Below are 27,809 nucleotides of genomic sequence, written 5' to 3' on the forward strand. Positions count from 1 at the left end.
TAAAGAGGTTTATTCTGAGCCAAATATGTATGACCGGCCCAGAGTGCATGGCCTCCAGAGGTCCTGAGAAAATGCACCTGCCATAGCGGGGTTACAGTTTGGCTTTATAAATTCACGGAGACAGGAATTACACGTGAAATCCTAAATCAATACGTGGAGGGTATACGTCGGATTGGCCCAGAAAGGCAGGACATCTCAAAGAGGGGGCGGTTATAGGTGGGTTTAAAGGTTCTTTGATTTGTAATTGGTTAAAGAAATAAAGCTTTGTCTAAAGGCTTGGGATATTTTAACTTAAGATAAGGATGTCTGTTAACGAGAGACAAGCCACTGGACATTCACTGAAACTCAGGTGATCTGTTGAGTAAATTGATGGCCTGCAGGTGTGGTTTAAGTTTTGTCTTGAATAGCCTCAGGCCTGTTAGTGACTTAGCATCTCTTTGTTACAGAGCGTATCTCCAAAAATAGAGGGGGGCATGACCTGACATGCGTGACCTCCCTTCTCCTGGCCAGCAACTCAGCTTTAGAGGTCCTTTTTCTGAGGTCCCGTTGGCCAAAAGGGGGTCATTTCAGCCAGAGGGGGCTAAAGATTTTATTTTAGTTCACAAGTGTACCAGGCTCTGTGCTAAGAGCTTTCTGGCTGTATCTGACCCAATCCTCACAATAGTCCTCTAATATGTAGAACCTACTAATGCCACCATTTTATAGACGGAAAAGAAAAACACTTAGGGAGTGTGCTGGGTTGGTTATTCCCCCCCTAATTCACACACCTCAGAATGTGACTTTATTTGAAATCGGGTCATTTCAGACATAATTCGTTAACTCTGGTGGGTTAATATTAAAGTAGCGTGGGCACTTACTCCACAGTGACAGATGTCCTTACAAAGAGAGGACTTCTAGCTGTAACCAGTTCTAAGAACAAATTTCAATGACCCCCATATGTTTTTGGTTTTTTTTTTTAAATCCTCTCCCTTAGGTAACTACTTGACCTTCTGAGTTGTTTCCCAGAGATGGTGGATTTTCTGCAAAGGAGCTGAGATTCTGAAGGGCCCTGGACAGACGTCCTCCCCTGAGGCACACGGCCCCTCCTTTAAACGCTTTCAGTCAGAGATCGGAGGCAACTTCTCTCGAATATCTTTTGTATTAAAAAATTCCTTTCTTCCTTGCAATCCTTGTTGTCTCAATAATTGGATCTTTGTGCAACAAGCAACTGGACTTAGGCCGAAACCCCCTTCTGGTTTTGATAGCACAGCTTTCGAAACTGGGAGAGAATCCATGTCTGTTATTTTAACCTACCTAGTTCTTGGTAACTTGTTGCAACAGCTTTAGGAAGTTAATACCGAGAGGTTAAGTAAGTTGCCCAAGGCCACACAGCTGGGAAGCAGACCTGCTGAGATCCCAAAGCAGATTCTGATTCCAGAGGCCCAGTGATTTACTCTGCTACATGAGTCAGCTGTGTTACTCAGTGCCTGGGACAGAGCGCGAGCTGAAGAATTTCCAGCTGCTATTGTTGCTGCTGTGATTAATTATACATTATCATGGGCTCTCCCTTCTCTGCATGCTTCTCAGGATTGATGTGAGAAGCAGTAAGATAATACATGCCTGGTAATCTTTAAGACCCAGACAACTGTAAATTGTATTATCCTTAATATTATCATCAGAGACAATGAAGTAAAGAAAAAATATAGCTAATATTTTTTCACAACCCAGTGAAGTGTGTTTAGTCGAAGCAACACCCTCATGAGCGGGAGGTGGGAAGTCAGCAAATCTCATCCTCTGGAGAGAACCTGAGATTTTCCTGGGCTTCATTTGTGTCCCTAGATGCTGCCAGGTTCAAGGGAAGAGGGAGAGAGAATGACCACAGTCTCCACTTTCCCTGAATCCACACCTTTGCATGTGACCTTTGCAGTCACGTGGCGAAGTCATGTCCATGGTGGCTTATATTTCCCCGCCCTTGACTTTGGCTGGCCCATGTGACTTGTGCGGATTAGTAGAATGAGATGGAAGCTTAATCTTTCACGCTCCTACCTGCCCGCTTGTGCCTCTGCCACAGTCATGAGGAGAACGTTCCCGGCAGCTCGCTGAGTCCAGGGGGGGATGAGAGACGCCTGGCTCCAGTGGGATGATGGGGGGATGAGAGACACCTGGCTCCAGTGGGGTGATGGAGGGTGAGAGACACCTGGCTCCAGTGGGATGATGGGGGATGAGAGACACCTGGCTCCAGTGGGATGATGGGGGATGAGAGACGCCTGGCTCCAGTGGGCTGATGGGGGGATGAGAGACACCTGGCTCCAGTGGGATGATGGGGGTGAGAGACACCTGGCTCACAGCCACCCCAACTGCGCCCAGCCCAGATCAGCCAGTCCCCAGCTGCACTCATGAGTGAAATCAGTGCTCATTGTTGTATGCTGTTGAGGTGCTGAGATTGTTTGTTCTGTGGTCTTACTGTAGCAAAAGCAAACCAAAACAACCCCCGAAGGACTTCCTGCTTTATATCCAGGTCTGCAAATGACACTGTAGCCAGCGAGAGCTATGACACACAGTGAGACCCAAACAGCAGTGAGGGTGTTCCATGAGTCTCCATGGGGATTTGAGATTGAGAAGATGGTCACATGAAGGGCATCTCATGATTGTGTGGCCTTAGACAGCTCTCTGTCTCAGATTTTCATCTGTAAAATGGGAATAAAAAGATGTTGCCTTTACGATTGCTGTGAGCATTAAATGAAATAAAATATATATGAAAGTTCGTGCATAGTACCAGCACGTGGTAGGTCTCAGTAGACGTTAGTCCTTAGCAAAGGGAGTGGTCGCAGGCCTCATACTGATTAGACCTCCGCCTGCGGGTATGGAGATGTGTCTTCCTGTCCATCCTCAGATGTTCCCACATAAGGCCGTTTGCCTACATGTCCCGATGCCTTCATCCAAGTCCTCAAAGAGTCTGGGATCTACCACCTGCCCCCATTCACGATGCAAGTGTTGTTCTGTGTGACACCAAGAGGTTAAAGAGCAGTGAGACGTGGGGGACAGGGGCTGCATTTGAGTCCCTGCTGCACGGGAGAGGAAGAGCATGACCTTTGGCAAGTTAATTAAGCTCTCCGGGCCTCTGTCTTCCCACCTGTAAAATGCTGCAATTATACCTGCCTCGGAGGGATCATCTGGGGTGAGGGGCAAATGTCGTAAGGGCCCCTCCTGTCATTAACACTTGCCACGGTCTCTTTCTTCCTGGGTCTTACCCAATCCCACCTACCTGAACGTCCCTGCTGGACCCACCTGCAGAAGCACGTCCCTCTGGCAGCTCCGTCCTGTGAGAAGGAAGAGGGCGTGTGAACCAGGTTTTGTTTTAAACACCAGCAACGCCAGCAGGTGTTCCCTTTGAAATGTTTCTGTATCTTCCTCACTACTTTGTATCTTCCTCATTACTTTGCTCCTTCTCCAAACTGACCCTGCAATACATGTCAGGAATTATCCAAAGATCATTCCAGAGCTCAACCCCTGACTCCAAAACTCACAATGAATAATTAGCCAGGTGCCATGGCACATGCCTGTAGTCCCAGCTACTCGGGAGGCTGAGGCGGGAGGATCCCTTGAGCCCAGGAGTTGGAGGCTGCAGTGCACTATGATGGTGCCTGTGAGTAGACACTGCACTCCAGCCTGGGTGACACAGAGACCATGTCTCTAAGAGAACAAAAATCGAAAAGGATATGAGGTGCAAATATAGAAGTAAGAAAATAATTATATGGCCACTCTTTTACTGAGCACTCACTATGTGCCAGGCACTGGGCTAAGCCATTTCTCTGCTTCATCTCACTGAATCCTCCCACAGCCCCAGGAGATGGCTGGTGTTGTGCCCATTTTTATGGATGAGGATACTGAGGCTCTGTGTAAAGCTCCGTGGAGGACTCAGGGAAGAGGGAAGGAGGAGAGGGCCACTTTAGGTTTATGGTAGTGGTGGTGGGTGGGGTTGGGTGAACCTCAGGAAAGATAGGAGAGAGAGGACAGGGGATGGGGTGAGGAAGAGAGAAACAGAGACAGAGAGACAGGGACAGAGCCAGTGTGCAGGTGTCCCAGGAGCTCCCTGGGAGCCAGGAAGAAGAATGGCACACAGGTGATTGTCATGGGCCATAGCCTCAGGCAGAACTTTGCAGCTGAGATGCAAAAAGCTGAGTGGTTCCTTTGGGGTGTAGTTGCAATTATAATGATTTAAGAAGTACCTTTTTATTAACATTACTAACAATAGTAATAATAATAGCAGCCACCTCTGTTGAGTGCCTCCGCTGTCCCAGGCACTGCTGAGTACTTCACTTCATTTGTGTCTGATCCTTGCGACGATTTGGAAGATAGGTCTTCTCATGCCCGGGTGCCAGATGAGGAAACTGAAGCACAGATGATCGTACAACTATTCCAGGACCCCCAGGACCAGCGGCTGAGGGCTGGCCAGGATCCCCTCGAAGGTCCAGCCGAGCCTGCACTTGTGTTCAGGAGCTGAGGTGCCCTCCACCTGTGCCGACTTCTCCCATCCACCTGCAAGGGCTCCCCCCTGCCTCCTTCCTGCTCCACTCTCGCGGGGACACGGCTGCAGACCTCTCCGGAGCTCTAACAGTAGCAGTAGGAGCTCAGGGGTAGTCACAGCCCTGCTCTGGGTCTTCCCTGAAATGTGCCTAATGTTTTTCCCAAACCAAGCAACCAACCATGTATGTATCCCTCCCTCCCTCCCTCCCTCCCTCCTTCCTTCCTTCCTTCCTTCCTTCCTTCCATACATCCATCCATCCTACATGTTTATGGAGCGTATACAGTTGTTTCTCAATGTCCATGAGAGAGTGGTTCCAGGGCTCTCTGCTGATACCGGAGGACGCACAAGTCTCTTATATAAAGTGGTGTAGTATTTGCATATAACCTACGCACAGCATACACTAAGCCGTCTCTAGATTACTTATCATGCCTAATGCACTGCCCACACGTCACTTCATTCGAATGGTTTCGTGTAGTACTTGATGCATGGCAAATTCAAATCCTGCTTTTTGGAATTTTGTGGACTTTTTTTCTGAATATTTTTGTCTGAGGTTGGTCGCATCCGTGCATATGGGGGCTGACAGCACCGTGTGTCAGGCACTCTGCTAGACACTGGGCACACAGCAGTGGATGAGACAAAGAGCCCACCCCCACTGGCACTCCTGTTCTCCTGGGGAGAGGCAACAAAGACATAAATCTATCAGTATATATAACATAAAACCTGTTAATATAGTATAGTATGATCATCTGTCTGTTCTCTGCTCCACTCCCTCACTTCCTCTACCCAGTGACGACAAAAGAACAACGGTGATGGTGACAGCAGCAATAATAGCTGCCCTTTGCTGCTGGCTCACTCTGTGCTGGACGTTTTACCTGCATTAGCTCACGGCGTCGTCACAACAGCCCTACGAGGCTGTGCTGTTACTATCCCCATTTTACAGTTGCGGGGAAGCTAAATAACTCGCCCAGGCTCATGCAGCTGACACGCAAGGACTGGAAGAAATTCCAACCCAACTGCCTCCCAGCACACCCTCTCCCCAAATTCTGTGACTCATGCTCATACAGTGCCCTTGTACACAGCCTCAGCTTCAAATGCACCTTCTCCCTTGGTGGCTACTATCTACAGAAAGCCTGTCAGGTGCCAGCCAGCGCCTAGGTGCTGTATGTACATTGCTGTCTTTAACCAAAGAACTCCTCAGGGTAGGTACCTTAGAGATAAGAAAACGGAATCTCAGACAGGTTATATATCTTGTCTCGGGTCACGTGGAGAGTAAAGCCTAGGGCTGGGATTGGAGCCTTGGTCTGCTTGACTCCAAAGCCCACGTTCTTTCACCATCTCACATTGATCCTTCATCCGGAGGACTCCTATGCATCCCTCAAGACCCAGTGTAAGTGTAAACTCTTCATGAAGTCATCCCTGGCTCTCTGAGGCATAAGGCATAATTTTTCCTCTTCTGTATTTCCACTTTTCCTTTAATGTAATATTAGTTTGTGATATTTGTTTAATTCCACGTCTTTCTCCCTAGGCAGTGAGCCCCCTGGACACGCGGGCCGTGTTCAGCTGTTCTCCATTAACAATCATCCTTCCTCTTCCCCCAGAGATTGGGGCTCAGTGCATTTGATTTCATTTCTGGTTTAAGCTAATTTAACCTGTTCGCTTATATATCCATTCATTTCTACCATTTACCGCTAATCCCATTAGCATGGAATGAAGACGAGGTTCCAGTGGAACTAATAGAACAAGGGTGCTCAAGGTCAAGTCCAGCCCTTAGCAACAATGGGGACTCTGCCTTCAAGCACTCCTTGCCCCCTCCTCTGCAGGCACCTGGGGCTCTCTGGCTGTGTCTTTCCGCTCGCTCGTATTAGGAACACTGGCTGCTAAACGTTCAGCCCAGGGGAGCCGGAACTCCCAGGTCCTCAGGGACCTGCATTTAATCCAGAGGTCACCGAGAGTGAAATTGCAATCACTTGCACTTGGAACAGGGCCGTGGTATGATTTTTGTGTTCTCTTTCCTCTATAAAACATATTAAAAATTATATTTTATGATTGTATTGGTATAAAGACAAATATTATCAAGGGTAGATTATATTCATATTTTCTTCTGATTTAAAAAGGATTAAAGCATTTTATAAGTCCCTACTAGTATTGTGAGCCCAAGACACAGTGCTTGCTGTGCCTGAGAGACAAGAGGCCCTAATTTGGAGAATCTCGTGCCACCTCTTGCAACCATCTGGATTCTCGAGGTGGGGCCCACCCATGAATGAGGGTTTCCCATCGGCTTCCTGTGGAATGCATCTTTCTGGGAAGAATAAGACGATCCTCTTAGGTGCTTTTAGTTTTTTCTTATGGAAGCTTCACGAATTTTCATGTTTTCCTTGCCCAGGGGCCATGCTAATTATTGTATTGTTCCAATTTTACTATATGTGTGCCCAAATTGAGCACTTGGGTCTTTTTTGAGAGGTAGCTTTTTTTTTTTTTTTACATACGGGGTCTCACTGTGTTCTCAGGGTACAGTGCAGTGGCTGCTCATGGACACAATCTAGATGTCATGTCAATGAGTCCCTTTGCCACTCTGGGGAGACTCTGGGTTCTTAAACTGAGGAGTCTGGCTGGCCTTGATGCTTTCTGCACACTGTCCCTTTCCTCTGGGCCAGTAAGTTGCCACGCATGTAGCACGGCATGATTTCTGGTGGGGGAGGCTACACAGTGACAGTTCAGAGAGGACAGAATAGAGAGAACTGGTGAGGAGGGCTGGAGACATGCTGAGTGGGGACAAAAAGGACAAGAGAAAGTAGCAGTAAATGTTCTTATTCTATAGAAGACATGAGGACCCCTTTGGAAACATGATGAAAACCATGACTCCCACTAGCCAGGAAAATGCACCTGTATGCCCATGTGTGGGCCTTTCACAGCTGTGCGTGGATACGTAACAATATTAGGGGATTTGTGGGCTCCAGGTTTTGAACTCAGCTTTTAATGACTATTTAGAAATTCTCTTGTTGATCATTTCATGCCTAAGGTAACGGTAGAGAGACTTAATAAGGATCCCTAGTTTTGCAAAGTTTTCTGCATACCTTACTACCATCCCTCCATCCGTCCATCCATCCATCCAACATACTGCACTTCTCTCCTCGCACTGGTTCTTAGGTGTTTCCAACAGGAAACCATCAACCCTGAGGAGAACAAACTTATTCTCTGATACCCTGAGGCGGTGCCTCAGGAAGCTCATCATAAGCTCAAATTTTGTTTTCATATTTAGCTTCAAAGTTCCAATTTTGGATCTTACTTAAAGAAAAGCACGAGTTTTGATACACATCTCTCTGCAAAAATTCTTTAGTAAAGCTGACCCTCGGGAGCCTTGTGTATACGGATGCTCCTTGGCCTCCTGGCACGCCTTCAAGGGCTCCGGGGACCTGTGTTGGAGATGCAAGGACTTGCTTTATGCCAGTCCCTGGATCAGAAATATGGAGATCAAGAAATCCCCTCAGGGCGCCTTCCCCATCTCCACAGCACCAGTGCAGAGCCCATGAGGAGCTCTGTTTGCAGTCACAGATTCCTAACAAGCAGTTTTGCAGTAGCTCCACGGTGCTTCCTCTGTAAGAGTGATATAGGAAATAGCTTAAGATCTCTGACTTTGGAGTCGTGCAGTCCTAAGTTCAAAGCCAGGGTGGCTGCTTACTGGATTTCTACTATCAGGCACTTCAGGTATCCTAAAGGAAATATCTGGGTTTGCTGGCTGGAAGAAAAGGCAACCACGCCTGAAGAGGGACCCCTTGAAGGATGGATCAAAGGCTGTCTGGAGTCGGGACCACAACTCCACCTCAGGAGACCTGGGTTCCTTCCCCTGCTGTACATTGTCCAGCTGTCAGATCTCAGGCAAGGAGCAATTCCTTGTGCCTCTGTTTCCCGGTGTCAAAAACAAGGAGGTTGGATGAGGTGGTTCCTAAAGGTCCTCCCGGCTCTAGTGTTCTTTGCTGAGCATTTCAGTTCCACGAGGCGCAGGTTTTCAGCTTTGTTTTCTTTACAGGGTCCGTCTCTCCACATCATTTCTGAAAGTGCTGCGTGTGCACCACTCTTACCTTATAAAAACAACAGCTGTCTCTTTTCCATGCTGCTGTCACCCTCAGAATGAACTCTCCTGCCTATCCGAATAAGGTCAACAGTCTTTGTTCCTAGGATGGATGTTTTAACTGCTTGGGAGTTTCTATAACTAGACTTGTTACAGTCCCAGAAGGCAGAATGGAAATGAAATAGATGAGAAAAGCCAAATTTCATTACCCAGCCCAGAATCTTTCTCCAGTCAAGACTCCAAGATGATACTCACATCCCTAAAGGTCAATTTCCCATGTCCTTCTCCTCAGAGCACAGTAAATTCCTGTTTAATTAGGCACTTGTCCTCCACCGTCCACAATGAGCACTCATGGAATCTTAGGTAATAAAATGAGGATTTATTAAATTTTCAGTTTTAATAAATAGTCAGTCTTACCTTTGCAGTGGGCCCCAACCCCTGGTAAAAATGAAATGGTCTATGTGACCATGCAAAAAGAAAATGTTAAGTTATGTTTTTTAGTTACAAAAGTGAGTCTCTCTCTCCTTCCCCCTGCCCCCACCTTGCTGCAGTTTAAAGGCCTGAAGCTGAATTTCGGTTTCTCATCACACTGAGGGCCCAAGGACACCTTAGCCAGGCATTAAGATCTTAAAAATAAAAAGAAAGGGAAAACAAAAAACAGAGAAGCAAGTATAAAGAGTACAGAAATCTTCCCTACTCATGGCACCACTGACAAATCTGCTCTGAAGGAAGCCCAGCAAAAAAGAAAGCCCAGACACATTCCCAAATATTTTTTCTCCATTCAGAGTTCCAGAGAAAAGCTGGGGTCTTCAGGATTTTCCTTTCCAAGTGAAGAACACAGCGGTGGGAAATCAAGGCTTAAGTACAATCTATCTCCCCAAGCAGCTAAAACTCTGAAACAAGAAAAGTAAAGAAACAATGCAACGTCTTAGGCTGCTTTTGTGGTTCATTTAAAAAGGACTGAGTTCCGACTTAAAGAAAAAAGAGAAGGAGAAAGGCATTGAGGCTTCAGGTCCCCCCAGCCCTGGAGGGTGGCTGTTGGTTGGAGCCAAGATCAGAGTTCTCAAACTGGGCTTGCGGGGGCTCCCGGGAGCAGCTCCCAGGAGCAGCCGAGCCTGGGTGCAGCGAGCTGGTCCTTGGGGGACAGCCTGCCGTCCCCTCCTCTCCCCGGGGCTCCCTGTCCAGCAGCCACTCGGGCTTCTACCTGTCCCCGCTCGTCTCTGCCAACCTGTTGTTCATTATCGCAAAGGCCCCCACGCCCCCCGAGAACTCATCGTCCCGGGACAGCGTGCTGGCCTGGTGGGGGCAGCCGTTGGCCGTTTCCGACAGCTGCTTCTGCAGGATGGCCAGCGACACCTTGTTGGCCGCCAGGAAGTCCTTGACGGAGATCATCTCGCCAGACAGGCGGCGCGCGTCCGCCTCGCTCTCCGCCACCGCGTCCGTTTCCATGGAGACGGCGCCGCGCTTGCGCACCGTGCCCGGCATCACCGCGTTCCGCCGCGACCGCAGGAACCTCCTTCTGCATGTGGGGCAGCACCCGCCGTCCATCTTGCGCAGGAGCCAGTTCACCGACTGTTTGATGAGGATGGAGATGACGTTGAACAGGGAGTAGAGGCAGCAGACGCCCATGAGGATGAAGACGAAGTTGGCGAAGCGGTAGAGGCCTTGGCGCTCGTACTGGGCGTTCTGGCTGCTGACGAGGTCCCCAAAGCCGATGGTGCTGAAGGCCACGAAGCAGAAGTAGAGCGAGTCGAAGTAGCTCCACCCTTCGATGGGGGTGTACATGGCCGAGGCGCAGCAGGAGATGAGGACCGAGGCCGTGCACAGGATCAGCATGACGTAGTACACCGAGGGCTTCCAGCCCGCCAGGCTGTCCGCCTCGCGCCTTCCCGGGCCCTTGAGGCTGTCCTGGGCCAGGGCCCCGCGTCGCCGGAGCTGCCGCTGGTGGCACGACTTCATGATGTAGGCGATGACCGTGATGAGGCGCTCCAGGAAGAGGTTGAAGAACAAGATGGTGCTTGAGCACCCAACGAGGCCGTAAAAGATCAGAAAGATTTTTCCTCCTACTGTCGCTGGGGTCGTCATCCCAAACCCTGCAGGAGACAAAAAGCAGAGGAGAGAAGAGTGAGAGGCTGTGAATGGGGTCTGGGTCTTGGCTTTGACTGATGGAAAAGGACCTAAAGAAACAGTTTTCGTAAAATCACTCATTCCTAGCCTTTCCGGGAACGAGCAGGAAGAGTTCCCACCGCCTTCTGAAGACAAGCGTTAAGAGCTGGGCTGCTGAATGCCCACATGGTGCTATTGCGCAAATCAGGAAAAAGCACTTCCTCCTCTGAGTGGATACAGCCAACAAAAAATGGCTTGGTGATGAGATTGTGGGCCGGATATCAGCCTCCCTTCTACCCTCTGCTAGATGTCCTTGTACAGTACACAACCCGAACAACCATACTCAACAGGTCTTGTTCAGAGAAATAAGCAAAGGCTCATACAAAGAAAAGGTTCATACAGACTAATCAGAATTCGCTTATTCTACAAATATTTATTAACTTAAGGATAGAACTGTGGGAAAGACAGATCTGGTCCCTGTCCTCATGGAGCCGTACCTAGTCCAGTGAGATGATTACTGTGTTGTGTGATTAGTGGTATGCTGGAGTATGGGGTTCCATGGGCCGCTAAGAGGGGGGCCCATCTCAGACTTGGGGTTTGGGGACAATTAAGCAGGGAGAGCTGAAAGCTAAAGAGGAGTTAGGCAGGCAAGGAGAAGGGTGTATGTGTGTGGTGGTAGTTGGGATGTTCTAGAAACAGCAGTGCCCGCATATGTAGAAAAGGGAAATTTGCTCAAGATTTTCTTATCTTTTAAACAAAATTCTTCAAACACACACCTCATGCTTTTGGAGTAACAACAGAAATATTGGATGTTATGGTTTGATAAAATATAAAATGTCTCTCTTGCCTTTGCCTTTAACTGTTCACAATTTCTACTGTCTTAGCCTTTCTACCTGTGCACACAGGTGTACTGCTAAGAGTACATATTGTAGGACAATGGATGTTACTAAGAAAAATCAAAAAGAGGGCAGGGATACACTCAGTCTTTCTCCCTAAGGGGCAATGAGGGTCAGCCCACTGTCATTGCAGGGACGTGGATTCCATTCAATAAACATGGGAAAGCTGATTTTTTGAGGGGATAGGCATCAGAGTCCCTCTGAATACGAACACCATTAAAAAAATGCATACTGACATGCCTCCCTCAGTTCAATTTCTTCTTCAAGTTAAACTCTTTCTTTCCATTTTTTCTTTATATTCAAGTTCAGTTTTCTGACTTGGGTCCCCTTTTTGGCATCACAAGAACTTTTTCTTAATAATACCCCACTTGTCTCCAAGCTGATACATTTCCTTGTTGCTACAGCTCAGCCAGTGGCTGCCTCCCAGTGCACTCTGGGAAGTGTTCAGACCAGACCTTGAAATGTGTGGGCTTCTGGGATCAGGACCTCCTGGTCTGCTCAGGTCAAGCCAAGGGGCCACCTTTCCCAAACACCCAGATGTGCATACTGTGTTACCACTTAGTTTTCCAGTTAAATTCCATTTTCCTTTCTCAACACATGAGGAGCTGCATTTGGGTAAGAAATTAATGGTAAGTAACGAAGAAACTAGAGGAAGATACTGAGTTTAGCTTCTTAGCTGGATGGGACAGAGTAGAATGGACAGGATGATTTGGCTAAGAAGGATGGAAGGACAGGGAGTGGTTCCATTGAGAATTAGAGCCCTTCCTGATAGAGAGAAAACCAGACTGTCATCTCTTTTCTGGGATCTCTTGTTTTAAAAATTAAAGCCCCTCAGCAACTCTTGGCAGTATAGGTTGCAGGTTTCAGTGTAGGCCCCATAGCTGTAAGACCAGAGAATATTGCTGCTGTAGTCACTGAACACAGTTAACTAAACACAAGAAACATGCAGAAAAAGGGGGAAACATTTATTTGGGGCTATTTATTGACCTGATAATATTCCAGAAATTGGATGAAATCAGTGAAAATGGAGAAGGGTCAGAAAAAATAAGAGAGAGAGACTGTGTGTGTGTGTGTGTGTGTGTGTGTGTGTGTGTGTGTGTTTTAGGGGAGCAGTTACAAGCAATTAGAAGAGAACTTTCTCGTGTATATTCCTTTCCTGTCCTAGAGATGATTTGGTTATTTTGCCCTTGGAAAGCAGAGCAACAGGAGTTGTTATGCATCAGCTCCCAGCTACAAGGTACTAGTAGTAATTTACTGAGCAGCTATTAAGTGCAAGGCCGTGCACTACGTGGTTGGGCAACTGCTATGGTCTGAGTGTTTATGTCCCTGAAAATTCGTATGTTGAGATCCTCACTCCCAAGGTGATGGTATCGGAAGGTGGGGCCTTTGGGAGGTGACTAAGTCATGGGGGTGGACGCCTCATGAATGGAACTAGTGCCTTTATAAAAGAGGCCAAAGAAAGCTTGCTCATCCCTTCCCCATGGGAAGACACAGCGAGAAAGTGCCGTCTGTGAAGAAGTGGGCTCTCACCAGATACCAAATCTGCTGGTGCCTTGATCTTGGATTTCATAGCCTCCAGAACTGCGAGAAATCAATTTCTGTTGTTGATAAGCCCTGTACCCCCGGCACCCCCCCAGCCCCCATCTCTGGTACTTTTTTATAGCAGCCCAAACAGACTAAGATGGCCTCACAAGATAACCCCAGCATCCAGGGCTGGGACACATAAACTGCTGTCTACAAAACAAGCCACAGTGAGTCAAGGGCCAACACAGAAGTATGACAGAGTTATCTGTGCTTCAGGGTCCTGAATGCAGCCTCGCTTTGGGGTGAGTGACTCAGGCACATTCAGGTGCATTGCTGGAGCCAGCCGACAAGCCTGATGAGCTGATTTTTCCAATGAATGAGGCTTCTGGTGATTTTGTGACATGTTCCAGGGATTTAAAATTTCTCCATTCTGTCTTATTTGGTTTCAAAGCACTCAATTTTATTTTAAAAAAGAGATAATCATGACTTTTGGTTACCTACTGTATTTGATTGATCACTGCCATTTCTCTAATCACCAAAAATAACAGAAAATGGCATAAGTGGTGTTCACAGAAGCAAGGGGAGACGGATTCCTTATATCTGCAGTTGGAGGAGTTTCTGTGGCTTTTACTCCTCTCGGAGCTTAAAAGTGTGTGAGTGAGCTAATAATGCAGGCTTTTTCATAGAAAGCCTCCCTCTTTTGCACCCCACAATACTGAGCGCTGAGGATGCTTGGATGGTGAATAACATCCCTGGGGTCCTTCTTGGTGGAGGAAAAGGGCTTAGGCATTATCATCAAAGGCCTTCCCTCTGTTGGTGGCAGTGTGCTTGTCACTACTCCTCACACCCATGCAGGGGAGCTGGGAGGTACTGGTCTCCTAGTCCCATTTGACAGTTGAAAGATGACTACAAAAGCTAAAGTAATTTGCCTAAAGTCATAAAGCCAGAATTAGAACCTGGATTATCTTGTCTCCTGGGCCTGCATTTTTTCCTAACTGACTATTCTAATTGAGTGCAGGCCACTGCCAGGGGTACAAGTCATAAGTAGGATTGAGAAAAGGAAATTAACCAAGTGCCCATAGTTCTATGCTTTATATAGACACCCAGACCACAGTGGCTGCCAGATCTGCTACCAAGACCAGGGGGAACTGGCTGGCATCAGAAGCTTAAACGCCATAATTTTCACATACTAGAACACACATTTCTGAATGTATGTGTGTCTCTTCCAACAAATAATTAATAAATTAGTTTAAAAACCTGTTATGCCCCATGCATTTCAATCTCCCTACATTTCATAGGCACACAAATGAAACTGATTTTCATAAGCTATGCTTTTCAATATGTAATGTATTCCCTGGGCTTTAGGCCTGAGGTCACCTGATTTGTGTTCAAGCCCTGATTCTGGGAGCAGATGAGCTGATCGAGGACAAAGGACCATGAGGTTGGCTTGGAGACCAATGAAGCCCACAGTCTACTTGGGTCTAGTTCCCTTAATCCATTTCAGACCTGTGTTAATGTGACCATAACCTCTAGGGCAGATTCCAGGCCCAAACCAGGCTCCCTGTTGTCCTTGCGGCTAAGAATAAAGCTATCAGGGACTGCCAAGGTCCCAGTCAACCCCAGCAGAGCCCTTCACTGAGCCCATGGAGAGAGGAGGGCAGGCCTGCATCTCCAGCCTTTTATGTACACAGTCAACTATGTATTCTTTTTAAAAAATTCAATTAAGGTAAAAAATTTAAAAGCTTTGAATCATGATATTTTTCAAATGTACACAAAGGTAGAGAGAATAGCATAATAAACCCTCATTTCTCAGTTTCAGGAATTATTTGCTAGAGTATTTTAAGTAAATCCCAGATGACACGCCATTTCATTCCTTAATCAAGACGCATCTGTGACTGCCAAGGACTTTATTTTTCCCAACATAACCCCCTGCCATTACCATACCTAATAAAATTAACACTAATTCCTTAACATCAAATAATACTTAGTCCATATTCAAATTTGTCAAAATTATTTTTTTACAGATCGTATGAATCAGGATCCTAACATGGGCACACACCAAGTCTCTTTTATTCGTTAACAATCTCCCCTCGCATTGTGTATGCCGTTGATTCATTGGGTAAATATGTCCTGTAGAATTTCATCAGAATTTGTTCTAGAAATAATTGAGGGGGGGAAAAGCATTGTGTGTTACGAGAATGCCCTGTACGCAGCAGCAACTCTCAAATGCCACATGGGGACATATAAATGGGCACAAACTGGAAAGCAGTTTGTGAATATGTATCAGGTGCTTTAAAAATATCTTTCTCTCTCTTTTTTTTTTTAGGAATATATCCTCCAAATTATCAGAAATGTGACTAATAATGCACATGGATGTTCACTGTGTCTTTACTTTTAATAATGAAAATCCGTAGCAACCTAAATGTCGGATAATGGAGAAATGACTAAATAATGTAGCCATTAAAATTGTGTATCCAAAGAGTTCTTAATGACTGGAGGAAACGTTAAGTGGGAAAAGCAGAGCCAAAGTGTGTCTGCAGAATGACTCACGCCTGGCATATGGGGCATCCTCATTAAATATTTGTAGGTTGAAGGAATAAACTTTATAAAATATATTTATGTAGCTCTATATATCAAAGCAGTGAAAATGCTTTTGGCTGCCAGTAACAGCAAATCATACATAGAGGAGGCTTAAACATGAAGGGGATCTATTATCTCACGGAACATGCTGTTTAGAGACAGGGAAGCTCCAGAGATGGTTCATTTGGTGGCTTTAGAACATGATGTATGGATCAAGACCAAGTCACCTTTGCAGCTCTGGCCACCAACATGTCAGTTCATGCCCTTCATGTCAATAGCTACTGGCATCACCTCCTCACACCTCAGCGTCCAGAGTCAGAAACTGTTGTTTTCCTACCTTGTGTATGTCTTTATAGAAGCAGAGAATTCCTCCTAGAAGCCCTCTGGCAGAATTCCCGTTACATCCCACTATCTACCATTATATACCACTGACCAGCCCAAGTCACAGGCCCACTCCCAAAACCAATTATCTACCAGAGGAAGGGATTTCCTCAGACTGGTCGGGATTTACCTGAGTCCCTTGGGGGAAGAGATGACAATGTCTGCCACAAACATACACAGGAAAAAAAAAAAAGCCCAACATAAAGGGAAATATGCACAATTATTAATCAGGTTATTTCAAGGTGGTGATAATAGGGGTGATCTAATTGTTTTCTAGTGTTTTATATCTTCTTCCATTACTTTTTTTTTTTGAGACAGAGTCTCGCTTTGTTGCCCAGGCTAGAATGAGTGCCGTGGGGTCAGCCTAGCTTGCAGCAACCTCAGACTCCTGGGCTTAAGCGATCCTCCTGCCTCAGCCTCCCTAGTAGCTGGGACTACAGGCATGCACCACTATGCTCGGCTAATTTTTTCTATACAGATTTTTAGTTGGCCAGATAATTTCTTTCTATTTTTAGTAGAGACGGGGGCGGGGGGGGGCGGTGTCTCACTCTTGCTCAGGCTGGTCTCGAACTCCTGACCTCGAGCGATCCACCCGCCTCGGCCTCCCAGAGTGCTAGGATTACAGGCGTGAGCCACCGCGCCCGGCCCTTCCGTTACTTTTAAACTGAGAAAATATGTGAAAGTATTCCGGCAGCTCTTCTCAAGTTGCCGGCAAACACCTCCCCGGAAGAAGTAGACCTCGGTGCGTTCTTCTCAATACACTGAGCAATCAAAGGTTGACTTGCAGATACTTTTTCGTAAACTTTTTGATTCTAAAATTGTAAGTCTCTTTGTGTGGGATGAAACTACATAAGAATTTGCAGGCCCTTTTTGGTGAAAAAAAAAAAAAACAAAAACACCCTCGACTTCAACTGGGATAGAAAAAGGAGGCAAGAACAGACCCCATGGATTATTCTTGGGGTTGGGAGAAGTAGAGGATGGGAAGTGGGTTCAATGACGGAAGACGTAGAGGGTCAGAGGAGGCTCTGGGTCCTCATTGGGTACACTGTATTTATGTGGATTATGGGACCACAACTGTTAGGGCTGGAAGGGGCTTCACAGCCTTGGAAAAGTCCGAGGTTTCACATTACAGGTAGGGAAACTGAGGCACCAATAAGCCAGGTAATCTTCACAAGGGGTGGAGGCTTGGCTGAATTCAGGTCCCCCACTGCCATGCAGACTTCTCTCCTCTCCACTTGTTGCCTGAGGTCAGTAATTTCCCAAGATGAGTTCAAACAAATTGCTCCCATCCCTGTAAGCACTTGCTGTTCCTCCCATTAAGAGATGAAGCCTCATTCTTCTCCCCTTGAATCTCGGATGACCTTGAGACTTGCTCTGACCAGTAGAATATGGTGGGAGTGATGCTGTAGCAGTTCCAGGCTGAGGTTGTAAGAAGCCCAGCAGCTTCAGCTTCCTCTCTCTGGACCCCTAGACACCATGTAAGAAGGGTGACTGCTCAGCTAGAGCGAGGCCCAGCTACCCCCAGCCGTTCCCAGATGAAGCTCCGGACCTGGAGTAAAGCACAGTCGAGCTCACAGGAGAATGCAGTCGAATGGGTCAACAGTCGATACCAAGTGGAGCCAAAGAACCACCAGCTGAGCCCAAGAAATTCACAGAATTATGAGAAATGTCCAAGGATGTTAGTTTTTTTTTTTTTTTTTTTGAGATAGAGTCTCACTCTGTTGCCCAGACTAGAGTGCCATGGCATCATCCTAGCTCACAGCAACCTCAAACTCCTGGGCTCAAGCAATCCATCTGCCTCAGCCTCCCAAGTAGCCGGGACTACAAGCATGTGCCACCATGCCCTAATTTCTTCTGTGTGTTTTTAGTTGTCCAGCTAATTTCTTTCTATTGTTTTTTTAAGTAGAGATGGGGTCTCACTCTTGCTCAGGCTGGTCTTGAACTCCTGACCTTGAGCGACCCTCCCGCCTTGGCCTCCCAGAGTGCTAGGATTACAGGCGTGAGCCACCGCGCCCAGCCAAAGATGTTGTTTAAGCCACTAATTTGGGGAGGTCTACCACATAGCAATGGATAACAAAATGTCTTCTCTCTGGGCCTTGCAGTGTTTTCAACAGACGCCTCTTTCCCTCTATCTCCTTCCTCTCCTTCTGCCCCTCCCCTCCGCCCCTCACCCCATTCTCCACTGAAAATTGGTGGTGAGGGACTTGAAGGAGCTTCAGGAGGAAGCCTGCAGGGGATTTGGAATTTAATGGGAATTCAACTTGTAAATCAAGCAGGCTGTTGAACCTGTTTGTTCTTTAGGAACAGTCTCCAGCTGAGGGCATTGCAGAGGCAGGAGGAAGAGAGCATTTGACTGTCCATAAATATCGGGGCTGTTGCCAGTGTTGGGCTATATGCATGGTGTTTCTACAAACATTTTTGTATGTCTTTTGGTGAACAGATGTCCACATTTCTCTCAAATACACAAACCTAGGAGTGGAACTGATGACCCACAGGGCATGAACATGTTCAGAAAAGTGGATGTATCCATTTGCCCTCTCCTCATTAATGTTTAAATTTTAGTTCACAGTCTTGACATTCTTGCCAATATTCATGTTAACCATTCTGGTGGATGTGCAGTGGTTTAATTCACATTTCCTTGATGTCTCATCAAGTTGGGTGCCTTTTCATAAGTTTTGTGGTCATTTGGATGTCCTCTTTGGGATCTGCTCACTTATTTTGGCCATTTCTATTATTGATTTCGAGGTGACATAGGAACAATGAAGCTCTAGGCCTGGAGTGCTGCTTGGAGGGGGCAGCTTTGCTGGGCGAGTTTTGTGCCACAGCCCTGCAAGGGCGTGGGTCTTGCAATCTGGTTGGCGAACCTCACACCTTGAACAGCACTCGTCCCTCTGATGGAGAATTATTTCTAACCCTTTTACCCTGGCAATACACCCTATGTGCAGATTCTGATGACAATATTTACTGTGCTGAATAGTCACCTCTTGAGGATGAATGGAGAATACGCACTTACATTGATGGCTAACTGCCTCTGGGGTATAAACTGGAGTGAACTTATATACAAACACACACTTGCCTGTTTATGCTGAAGTGTTTTATGGTAAGTGACCACTCAGACAATACAGTGACACCAGAAAATGTTCATGTTAATACCCTGCCAGGATTTAAATTTGACGTACCAGGCTTTGACCCTCATAATTGGAGGCTATAGTTGGGCACCAAAGGCTGACACACTCTATAGGATTTCCACTCACCCCACACTTTAGTAACCCTGCACACCTACAAATCTAAAGCAAAGGTACAAGTTGATAACTCAAAATCCTCTTTCAAGTCCTTTTAAAACTTTTTAAAGTCACCTTTTTGCCGCCCAGAATACTGTCCACTGACTTCTGCAGGATAGAATTATGCCAATACACAGAACTCACTTTTGTCTCCGTAGGATTTCATACTGCGCCATTTTGTGTTCACCGTAATCTTCCTTATATGAATCAAAAAAAGCGGTCCCTATTAATTATTAAAATCAAGGTGAGAATGTCTCCCTTTGGCATAGCTCCTTTAGTGTAGGGGTGAGGCAGACAGGAAGGTCGAGAGAGCCTGAGTGTACCCATTCTGGTCGAGACCAGACCCTAACCACCCTGAACAAGGAAGCTGCCAGCAAGTTGCTAGCCCTTGACTACTGAGGATGGATGAATTACTAAGCCAGATGCCTTATAAACTGCGCTTACGTTTCTGTGACAGAAGTTTATGATTAACCTTCATGGCCTGACCTCAAGGCAATGCTGCTGGTCACATATGGGTTTTTTTTTTTTTTAAGATTTAAAAATGTTACCATTGCCCCATAAGGTGTCCCCCTCCTACTCGGGAGAGGACCCCTACCCTGTCTGTGGGGTAGGATCTGTTGTCTGTCTCTCTCAGTAAACTTTCTGTGCTGGTTGGCTGGTGCTCGAATTCATTCCCGGGCAAAGCCAAGAACCTGCCTGGAGAGTTCAGGGGCTTCCTCCCTTCACTAGGACACCCCCTGCATCATCCTTCACAAACACCTCCAGAGAATTACCAGCCTTCTCTGGCTTCCATGGGTTGCCTTCACAGTCTACCAACGTGCCCTGTGGCTCGTGTGCACAGTAAAGCAGGACTGCTCACGCGGCCTCACTCTGGCAGGGAAGAGCCTTCCCAAGCAGGGGGACAGCAGCCCTTCAATGACATCACATGCTGGCCTTCAGCCCTGTCTCTTCCCCCACCTCGCTGGCAATGAGCTGGAGGGACAGGTGAGCAGATTAGGCAAATAAACTGGTATTTACTATAATAAATGCTAATAAAACCTTGTCTTACCTCCTCCTTATGCTAAATGTTTGGAAGATTGGACTGGCCCCGAGCAGAGAGTAACATGTTAGTAATAGAAAAAACCCAGACTTTTGGGAGTGCCAGAGTGGTGATGAGGGTCCCTTAAAGGAAACTTAAGGTCCAGAGAAACGGGGACAAGCAAGCAGCTTAGGACGCGTACGCAAGGAGAGGTATGAGGTGTGTGAAAGCTATGTGTCCACGCAGGAGCGGAGGTCATCTGTACTCCCAGAGCACGTCTGTGAATAAAGTTCTGAGTCTCCTAAAGAAAACGCTCAGACAGATGTTTAGACGCCTGGGGCCAAGTGCTCACAATCGCAGCGACTTCCTGCGGGAAATCTTGCTTCTCGTTGTAGAGGAGAGGGCCAGGGAAGGCGAGCGTTGCCAGCGTTTCAGGATCGATCGATTAGGTTTTGAACACCGTGGTAAGAGCAAGAGGAAGGGGAAGCAATGAGAAGACGGTTTCTACCTTCCAGGATCGTGAAACCCGGCCCAGGAAATGAAGTACTAGAAACACACAAGAAGGAAATCCACACGAGGTGGCATATAAAATCAGGTAAACTCCTTTTCTGAATCACCTGCAGATGACATAAAAGACAGATGGAAAACTTCTGTCAAACTGCAGGGAGGACAGGAGGTCTGATCACACTTTTATTTGCCGGATAAAAATGAACTGAGAGGTGAATAAGGTAGAAGGAAACTAAGGTCACCTGGGACAGAGGTACCAAATATGAGTTCACCTGAAAATCCCCCGAGGAGTTTGTTAGGGACTGCGATTTCCAGGCCTCGCTCCTAGCTCTTCTGATTCAGGAGGTCGAGTGGGACCAGAAAACCTGCATTTTAAACCAGTGGCCACAGTGATTCCGATGCAAGGACCACAGGTCCCACTCGTGGAAATGTCCACTAGCCGGGGTCACTGCACTGGGGGAGACAGGGTGGGTTTGTGGAAGGCAACGAAAGTCGGGTCTGCCTGGGGAAGATGCTAAAGAAGGCCCCCCAACCTCCCACCAAAACCCAGTGAAGGATGCAATTCTGGGAGCCTGGAGGCAAAGACGGCCCTTGCTGCTTCTGTATATTAATACACAACACAGGCCACGTCCCAGATGGCACACGATGTCAGCGTGAGCTCAGTGCAGAGTTCTGGGCCGACTGCGGGGCCTCGTGGCAGACACAATGGGAGCCGCTCCTGTCTTCCTTTGGACTGAAATGACTTCCAAAGTACTCAGGGACTTTCCACTTCCCACATTAGCTATGGTGACAAAGCGAAGGCACAGAAGGAAGTGGCACTTCCCAGCCAGTACACCTTCTGCAGTATGAACCAGGCAGGCGGTAGTCCTGGTTTATCTCTGTAAAATGAGGTTTTGGATTATTGGCCAGGGATGGGGACTGGAAGAGGGAGGGGGAGATGCGGCAGCGTGACCGAGGGTTGAGGCGGTCACTCATTCTAAACAGGCTTGGTAGCCCACCAAGGCCCGGGTAGGTGAACAGGCCTGCGTTCTGTGTTCCAGGTGGTGTCTCTCTAGCGTGGTGCCTGAACCACTGGTATCAACACTGCCCAGGAGCTTGTTTAAGCGCAGATTTGGAGTCTTACCTACCGGATTCGCATGTCTGGGGCTGAGCCCGGCTCCCTGCAAGGATAATGATGACTGTAGGGCCAGAGAATCACTGTTCTTGAGTTTTCCATTCAAGACAGGGATGCTCAGTGACCTAACAGACCAAAGGAGAACTGGCAATTAAGTAATTCAATAAACGTTCTGCTTTCAGGAAGTTGACCATTGCAGTCTTTATTTCCGTGCTACCCAGTGGTGAGAAAGGCAATGAAAATAGATTGATTTCAGGAATTTCTTCCATCACTCTAGGGCCTATTGGTTCATGAGTGTTGTATGAAAGTTAAACCTGTCTGGGTCCCTGAGCACCAAGCTGTTTGACTGTCAGAATAGTGTCCCGAGGAGGAGGAAGATAGCCATGGCGACAGTTCACACCCACGGAGCGCTGGGTCTGAGCCAGGCCCTGTGCATGGGACTTCACACCATCCTCACACCAGCCTTGCCAGGTAGGAGCTATTCTTCCCCCTTTTACACTGGAGGAATCTGAAGTTCACAGAGGTTCAGTAACTTGCTCACCGTCATGTAGCTGGCTAGTTAGGGCCTGGGTTCTAGTCCAGACTATCAATAACCTAACTGCGTCATGCCCACAACTTATTCTGGTTGTCCCACTGGTAAAATGAAGGTAGGGTGGCCTGGATAAGCTCTAAGGACCTTCAGGTTCCAATATTCTGTGATTGGATGTGCAGGGCATGAATCTGAGCTCATTCTGTTTGTTCCATCCTCCCAGGGTTCTGCGGAAGATTCACCTTGGGCATCTGCAACTCTCCTTCTGTGCTGCAGGCAGGTAGATTCATAGAGTTTCCCAGAAAAGATTTCTATCTGTAACATTTCTCAACTAACAGAGATGGCACAGGCTGATTTAAAGCATTTCCTAAGGTGCCAAGTAAGCCAGAGGGAAGCGGCATTTCCACACCACACCTGAGCTATGGTTTTGCAGCAATGACTGCTATTGATGCAGAAGTAACCAGTTCTTTCTAAACTTAAGGATAATTTTGGAATTTGACATTTTTAGGGTTATGACTCCTCTCTCGTTCCATTAACAGTAAAGCATCTTTGACAAAAGATTATGAAATCGATGTAGCACCATTTAAACTATTTTCCAGGTAACTTCTGAGCCAGGGGATGTTCTAAGACTCTTCAGCATTAAGTAGTTTACAAGTAAAAAAGAAATGACTGCTATTCTAACTATAAAAGCTGAAAACTGGCGTGTGATAAATAAGGATTCTTCAGATCATTTGCATTACTACAAATCAGGGTGGTTTTTGTACTCAGAAGTAACAATGATTGGCCGCATGGGAATCAAAATCCATTAGCTCCTAAAGAGGGATTTTGAAAATTTCATTTCCCCGCGAGAGACACTTGTGCACGGGGGCATTTAGCTCTGTGTTTTAGGCTTTCTCAAGCTCCTTTTCACATTTACCCAGTATGATAGCTGGAATGAATGCTGGAAGCTGTAAATGCTGTCATTATGTCTCTTTTTACCTTCATTTAAGGGGAAGAATCACGTGATTTACTTATCTCCAGGTGTCCCAATTCCAGCACTTCCTAACTTTCACATCGTGAAACTTCTCCTTAAAAGCAAGCAGGCATAATTATGTTCTCTCTTGAACTAAATTGCCCTCCCTCAGACTAACAAGAAATGGTTCAATTAAGTAGAATGTTACCAACGCAGGCCATGTAACTGATGAAAGGTGCCTTTTCTTTGACACGAGAGAGAAAATCTGGCTCCAAGACATGTTGAGGAGTTATGACGATGATACCTTTATTCTGATGGGCTTCTGGATAAAGTATCAGTGAACCTGCCCGCCCTTTTGAATCGCTGGCTGCAGAGGAGAGGTGGTATCAGTGTGCAAAGCAGATGAGGCTGAGCTGTTCTACTTGGCCTGGGAAGGGTCCCAGCCCCACCCCACTCAGCACCCTCCCTCCCCCACAGCAGCTTCTTGGACCCCTTGGTGGGACCCTCGTGCTTCCAGAAACCCAGTTTGAAAGCCAAAGACCTGCAGAGCACTGGTAGCTCTCTTACCTTTTGTGGTTTTACTTAAGTGTCAAGAGTGAAGCACAGCCCAGAAAGCTCCATGACAGAATCATGTAAGACTTGAAATACATGTGTTATCTACCATATCATAATATACCTTCTTCTGCAGTCTGTACCTCTTCCCTACAAACTCAGGAAATTTCCTGTTTTACCACTGTACCGCTAGGTACACTGCATTACCTAGAATTTCCTAAAAATGATTGGCAAACACCTCACATTTGCTATGAAAGTAGCTCTAGGGAACCAAATGCACCTATAGAAAATTAAGTTTATCTTCCCTTTTCTCCCTTCTTTCCTTCTTTTTCAGTCTCCTTCCTCCCTTCCTTCCTCCCTCTCCTCTTCCCTGTTTTCCATTTCTTTAAAAGAGTCTTTAGAGATACACAACTCAAACCTCATTCCTTTTAGAAGCACCTTCCAGGCTGGTGCCTCTAAAATAAAATAGAATAAAAAACTATTCTTTGAGAGGGTTCTTTTGGGGCCTTCCCTTAAAAATGCTTAATTTTGACATTATTAGTTCCAGAAAGCAGTTGTAACTTTCCTTTGCCCAAAGCCAGTTTAGACCCATTTTTTTCAGGTATTGTGATGTTTGTGGCACAAATGGGATCAGTATAATAATTTAACTGCCAGAGGAACTGTTCAGAAATTTTATAACACAATGGTATTTAGCCAGCCATGGGAAAAGAAAGGGCTGATTCATTAGGATTTATTTTTCCACGGAGGCAACAAACGCTGAAGACGAACACCTCCCAAGACCTTTAGGCTATTAACTCAAATGCCAAGGTCTTTAGTAAGTTTCTTTTTAAAACTGGAAAAGTAAAGTTAGATGGAACTGCTGACTCAAAGAACAAGTACAAAGCACCCAGTGCAAACCAGAACTCAGGCTCACCCTGAACCCAATGCACTTGTCAATTACACCGTTTATGCTCAGTGGGGTCAGGTTTGGGGCTAAAGCATGTGGCTAGAAAGGGCAAAGTCATGGTTATCCACTGGGGAACAGGAAAAGGAATGAGGAACTGCAGATGCAGAGAAAGGGCACTGAAGAAAATGGTTTAAAGCCTAAACTCATCTTAGAGATTCTCCCAGCTCAGTGGGAGGCTCTCCGTTCTCACTGGAGGCTTTTGGGAGTTCAGGCAGAGGGATTTTGTTCTGATTACATCATTTCTAGTTTTACTGGCAAAATAAGCTCCACAATAAGAACTGACCTAACCTGCCTTAAAGTACTTGTACCTCTACTTTTCTCTCCTAACTGCATCTGAAATGTTCCTTCCCTTGTGTCCTTTATTTCTACGTATTCATTCATTCATTCAACAAACATTATCTACTATGTGCCTGACACTGAGTTAACTGTTATCAGTAAATAAGACATCACCTCTCAACTTCTTTCAACTATATTTCTTCCAGAATTTGCACTTTCTTTCTCCAGCAGTTTCAGCTTCCTTGCCTACATTTTTGGCATGTTTATTGGCCGTTTGTATTTCTTCTTTTGTGTATTGTCTACTTATGTCTTTCCATTTTCCTATTAGAGTATCTATTGTTTTTCCTATTGATTTGTAAAAGCTCTCCATGTATTTCTAAGGAAGTTAACTGTGTCTTTTGTATATGTTGCAAATATTTTTCCCAATTTGTATTTCTCTTTCATTTCTGCATAAGTATTTCATTGCTATGCTGAAATTTAATTTTCATGTATGCAAATCAATCAGTTTCTTCTATTGTGGCTTTTGGCTTTGGGGGATCGTGAAGGGAAAAGTCCTCCCTTACCCTAGGAATATGCCAGTATTCACTTATGGTTCTAGTTTTTAAAAACAATGTAATATTTAATTCTTCTTTAATTGCAGGGCTCTAACATTTTAAAAATAGTTTGTTTTTCTCAGCACCATCTTTAATTGAAATTTTTATTGAGATAATTGCAGACTGACATGCAGTTGTAAGAAGTAATATAGAGAGGGACTGTAAATTAGCACAACCTCTATGGAAAACAGTTTGGAGATTCCTCAAAGAAATAAATGAAGACTTAACATTTGACCCAGCAATCCTACTACTGGGTATCTACCCAAAGGAAAAGAAGTCATTTTATCAAAAAGACACCTGCACTTGAATGTTTACTGCAGCACAATTCACAATGGCAAAGATGTGGAATCAACCTAAGCGCCCATCAATTCATGAGTGGATTCAGAAAATGTGTGTATATATACACATATATATATATGTATGTATGTATACACACACACACACCATGGAGTACTACTCAACCATAAAAAGGAATGAAATAATGTCTTTTGCAGCAACTTGGATGGAACTGAGACTATTATCCTAAGTGAAGTATCTCAGGAATGGAAAACCAAATACCACATGTACTCTGTAATAATTGGGAGCTAATTGATAGGCACACATGGGCACAAAGAGAAGTAAAAGGTCATTGGAAATCAAGAAATGGGGAGGGGAGAAGTAAAAACCTACCAACCTACAAATCGGGTATAATGAACACTATTTTGGTGATGGGCACACTAAAAGCCCCACCTTAAGCATTATAAAAGGTATCCATGTAACAAAAACACTTGTACCCCCTTAATATTTTGAAATTAAAAAAAGAAATAATACAAAGAGATTCTGTTTATGCTTTACCCAGTTTTCCCCAATGGTAACATTTTGCAAAACTATCCAGTAATATCACAACCAGGATATTGACGCTGACACAACCCACTGGTCTGTTTCCTATTGCCTCCAATTGCCCTGTGCTCGGGTATGAGTGTGTATTTAGTTCTATACAGTTTTGTCACAGGTGTGGGCTCCTCAGCACCATTTTTGAATAGTCTGTTCTTTTTCCACTCTCTTGAAATGTCCCTCTTATCAGAGGCAAAAATCTTATATTTATTTGTGTCTAGATTTTATATCTTGTTCCATCGATCCATTGTCTATGATGGGGCTGATACCAGAAACATAAACAGTTCTCCTTTCCTAAATGTTGGGAGGACCCTTCCCTCCCCCTTTGCCCTTCTTCTCTCTTCTCCCTTTTCCCTTTTTCTTTTCAAACCTGCCCTTGCTTATTTCATGTTCAATTTTCCTGATGAGTTTCAGAATCATTTGGTTAAGTTCCAGAAGAGATATTTAGATTTTGATTGGGGTTGCCTTATATTTAGAGATTCATTTGTGGAGAAATGACATTTTTACCAAATTGAGTTTTTCTACCAGGAACACAGTGTATCTCTCTGCATTTATAGAAACCCTTTAAAAATGAGTCTTAGTCGAGTTTTGTAATTACTTCATGTGAATTCTGCACAAATCTTGTCATGCTGATTCCTGTCTCATAGCTTTGGTAGATGTTGCGGATGGAATCTTTCCTCCCACCATGCATATTTTTTGGTTGTTTGTTGTCTTATTATTGATGCTTTTTATTGTAGCAAAATATACATAACATGTACCATTTTAACCATTGTAAGTGTACAATTCAGTGGCATTAAGTACATTCACAATGTTGCACAACCGTCATCACCATCCATTTCCAGAACTTTTTTGTCATCCCAAGCTGAGCCTCTGTACCCACTAAACAATAACTCCCCGCTCCCTCCTCCACCCAGCCCCTGGGCAACCTGTATTCTACTTTCTGTCTATGAATTTGCTTATTCTAAGTATCTCAGATAAGTAGAATCATATAATATTGTCCTTTTGTGTCTGGCTTCTCTCATTTAGCATGATGTTTTCAAGGTTCATCCATGTTGTAGCATGTATCAGAATTTCATTCGTTTTTTTGGCTGAATAACATTCTATT

General features: G+C 45.7%; 1 protein-coding gene and 1 non-coding gene across 2 annotated transcripts in view; both read right to left on the reverse strand.

Annotated features, from left to right (window-relative positions):
- Positions 1-6,845: 6,845 nt before the first annotated feature.
- On the reverse strand, positions 6,846-6,949 carry LOC123631228. The gene has a single exon (XR_006733086.1). It is a non-coding gene; the product is annotated as a U6 spliceosomal RNA (small nuclear RNA).
- A 2,039-nt stretch (positions 6,950-8,988) lies between these two features.
- Positions 8,989-27,809, reverse strand: part of KCNK13 (potassium two pore domain channel subfamily K member 13) — an 85,512-nt gene continuing 66,691 nt past the window's right edge. Inside the window, exon 2 of the mRNA XM_045562109.1 lies at positions 8,989-10,669. Within this exon, the coding sequence (XP_045418065.1) occupies positions 9,777-10,669 (893 nt within the window). The 3' untranslated portion in view covers positions 8,989-9,776. The remainder of the gene's footprint in view (positions 10,670-27,809) is intronic.

The sequence above is a fragment of the Lemur catta genome, chromosome 1 (assembly GCF_020740605.2).
Source record: "Lemur catta isolate mLemCat1 chromosome 1, mLemCat1.pri, whole genome shotgun sequence".
NCBI classification, from domain to species: Eukaryota; Metazoa; Chordata; class Mammalia; order Primates; family Lemuridae; genus Lemur; species Lemur catta.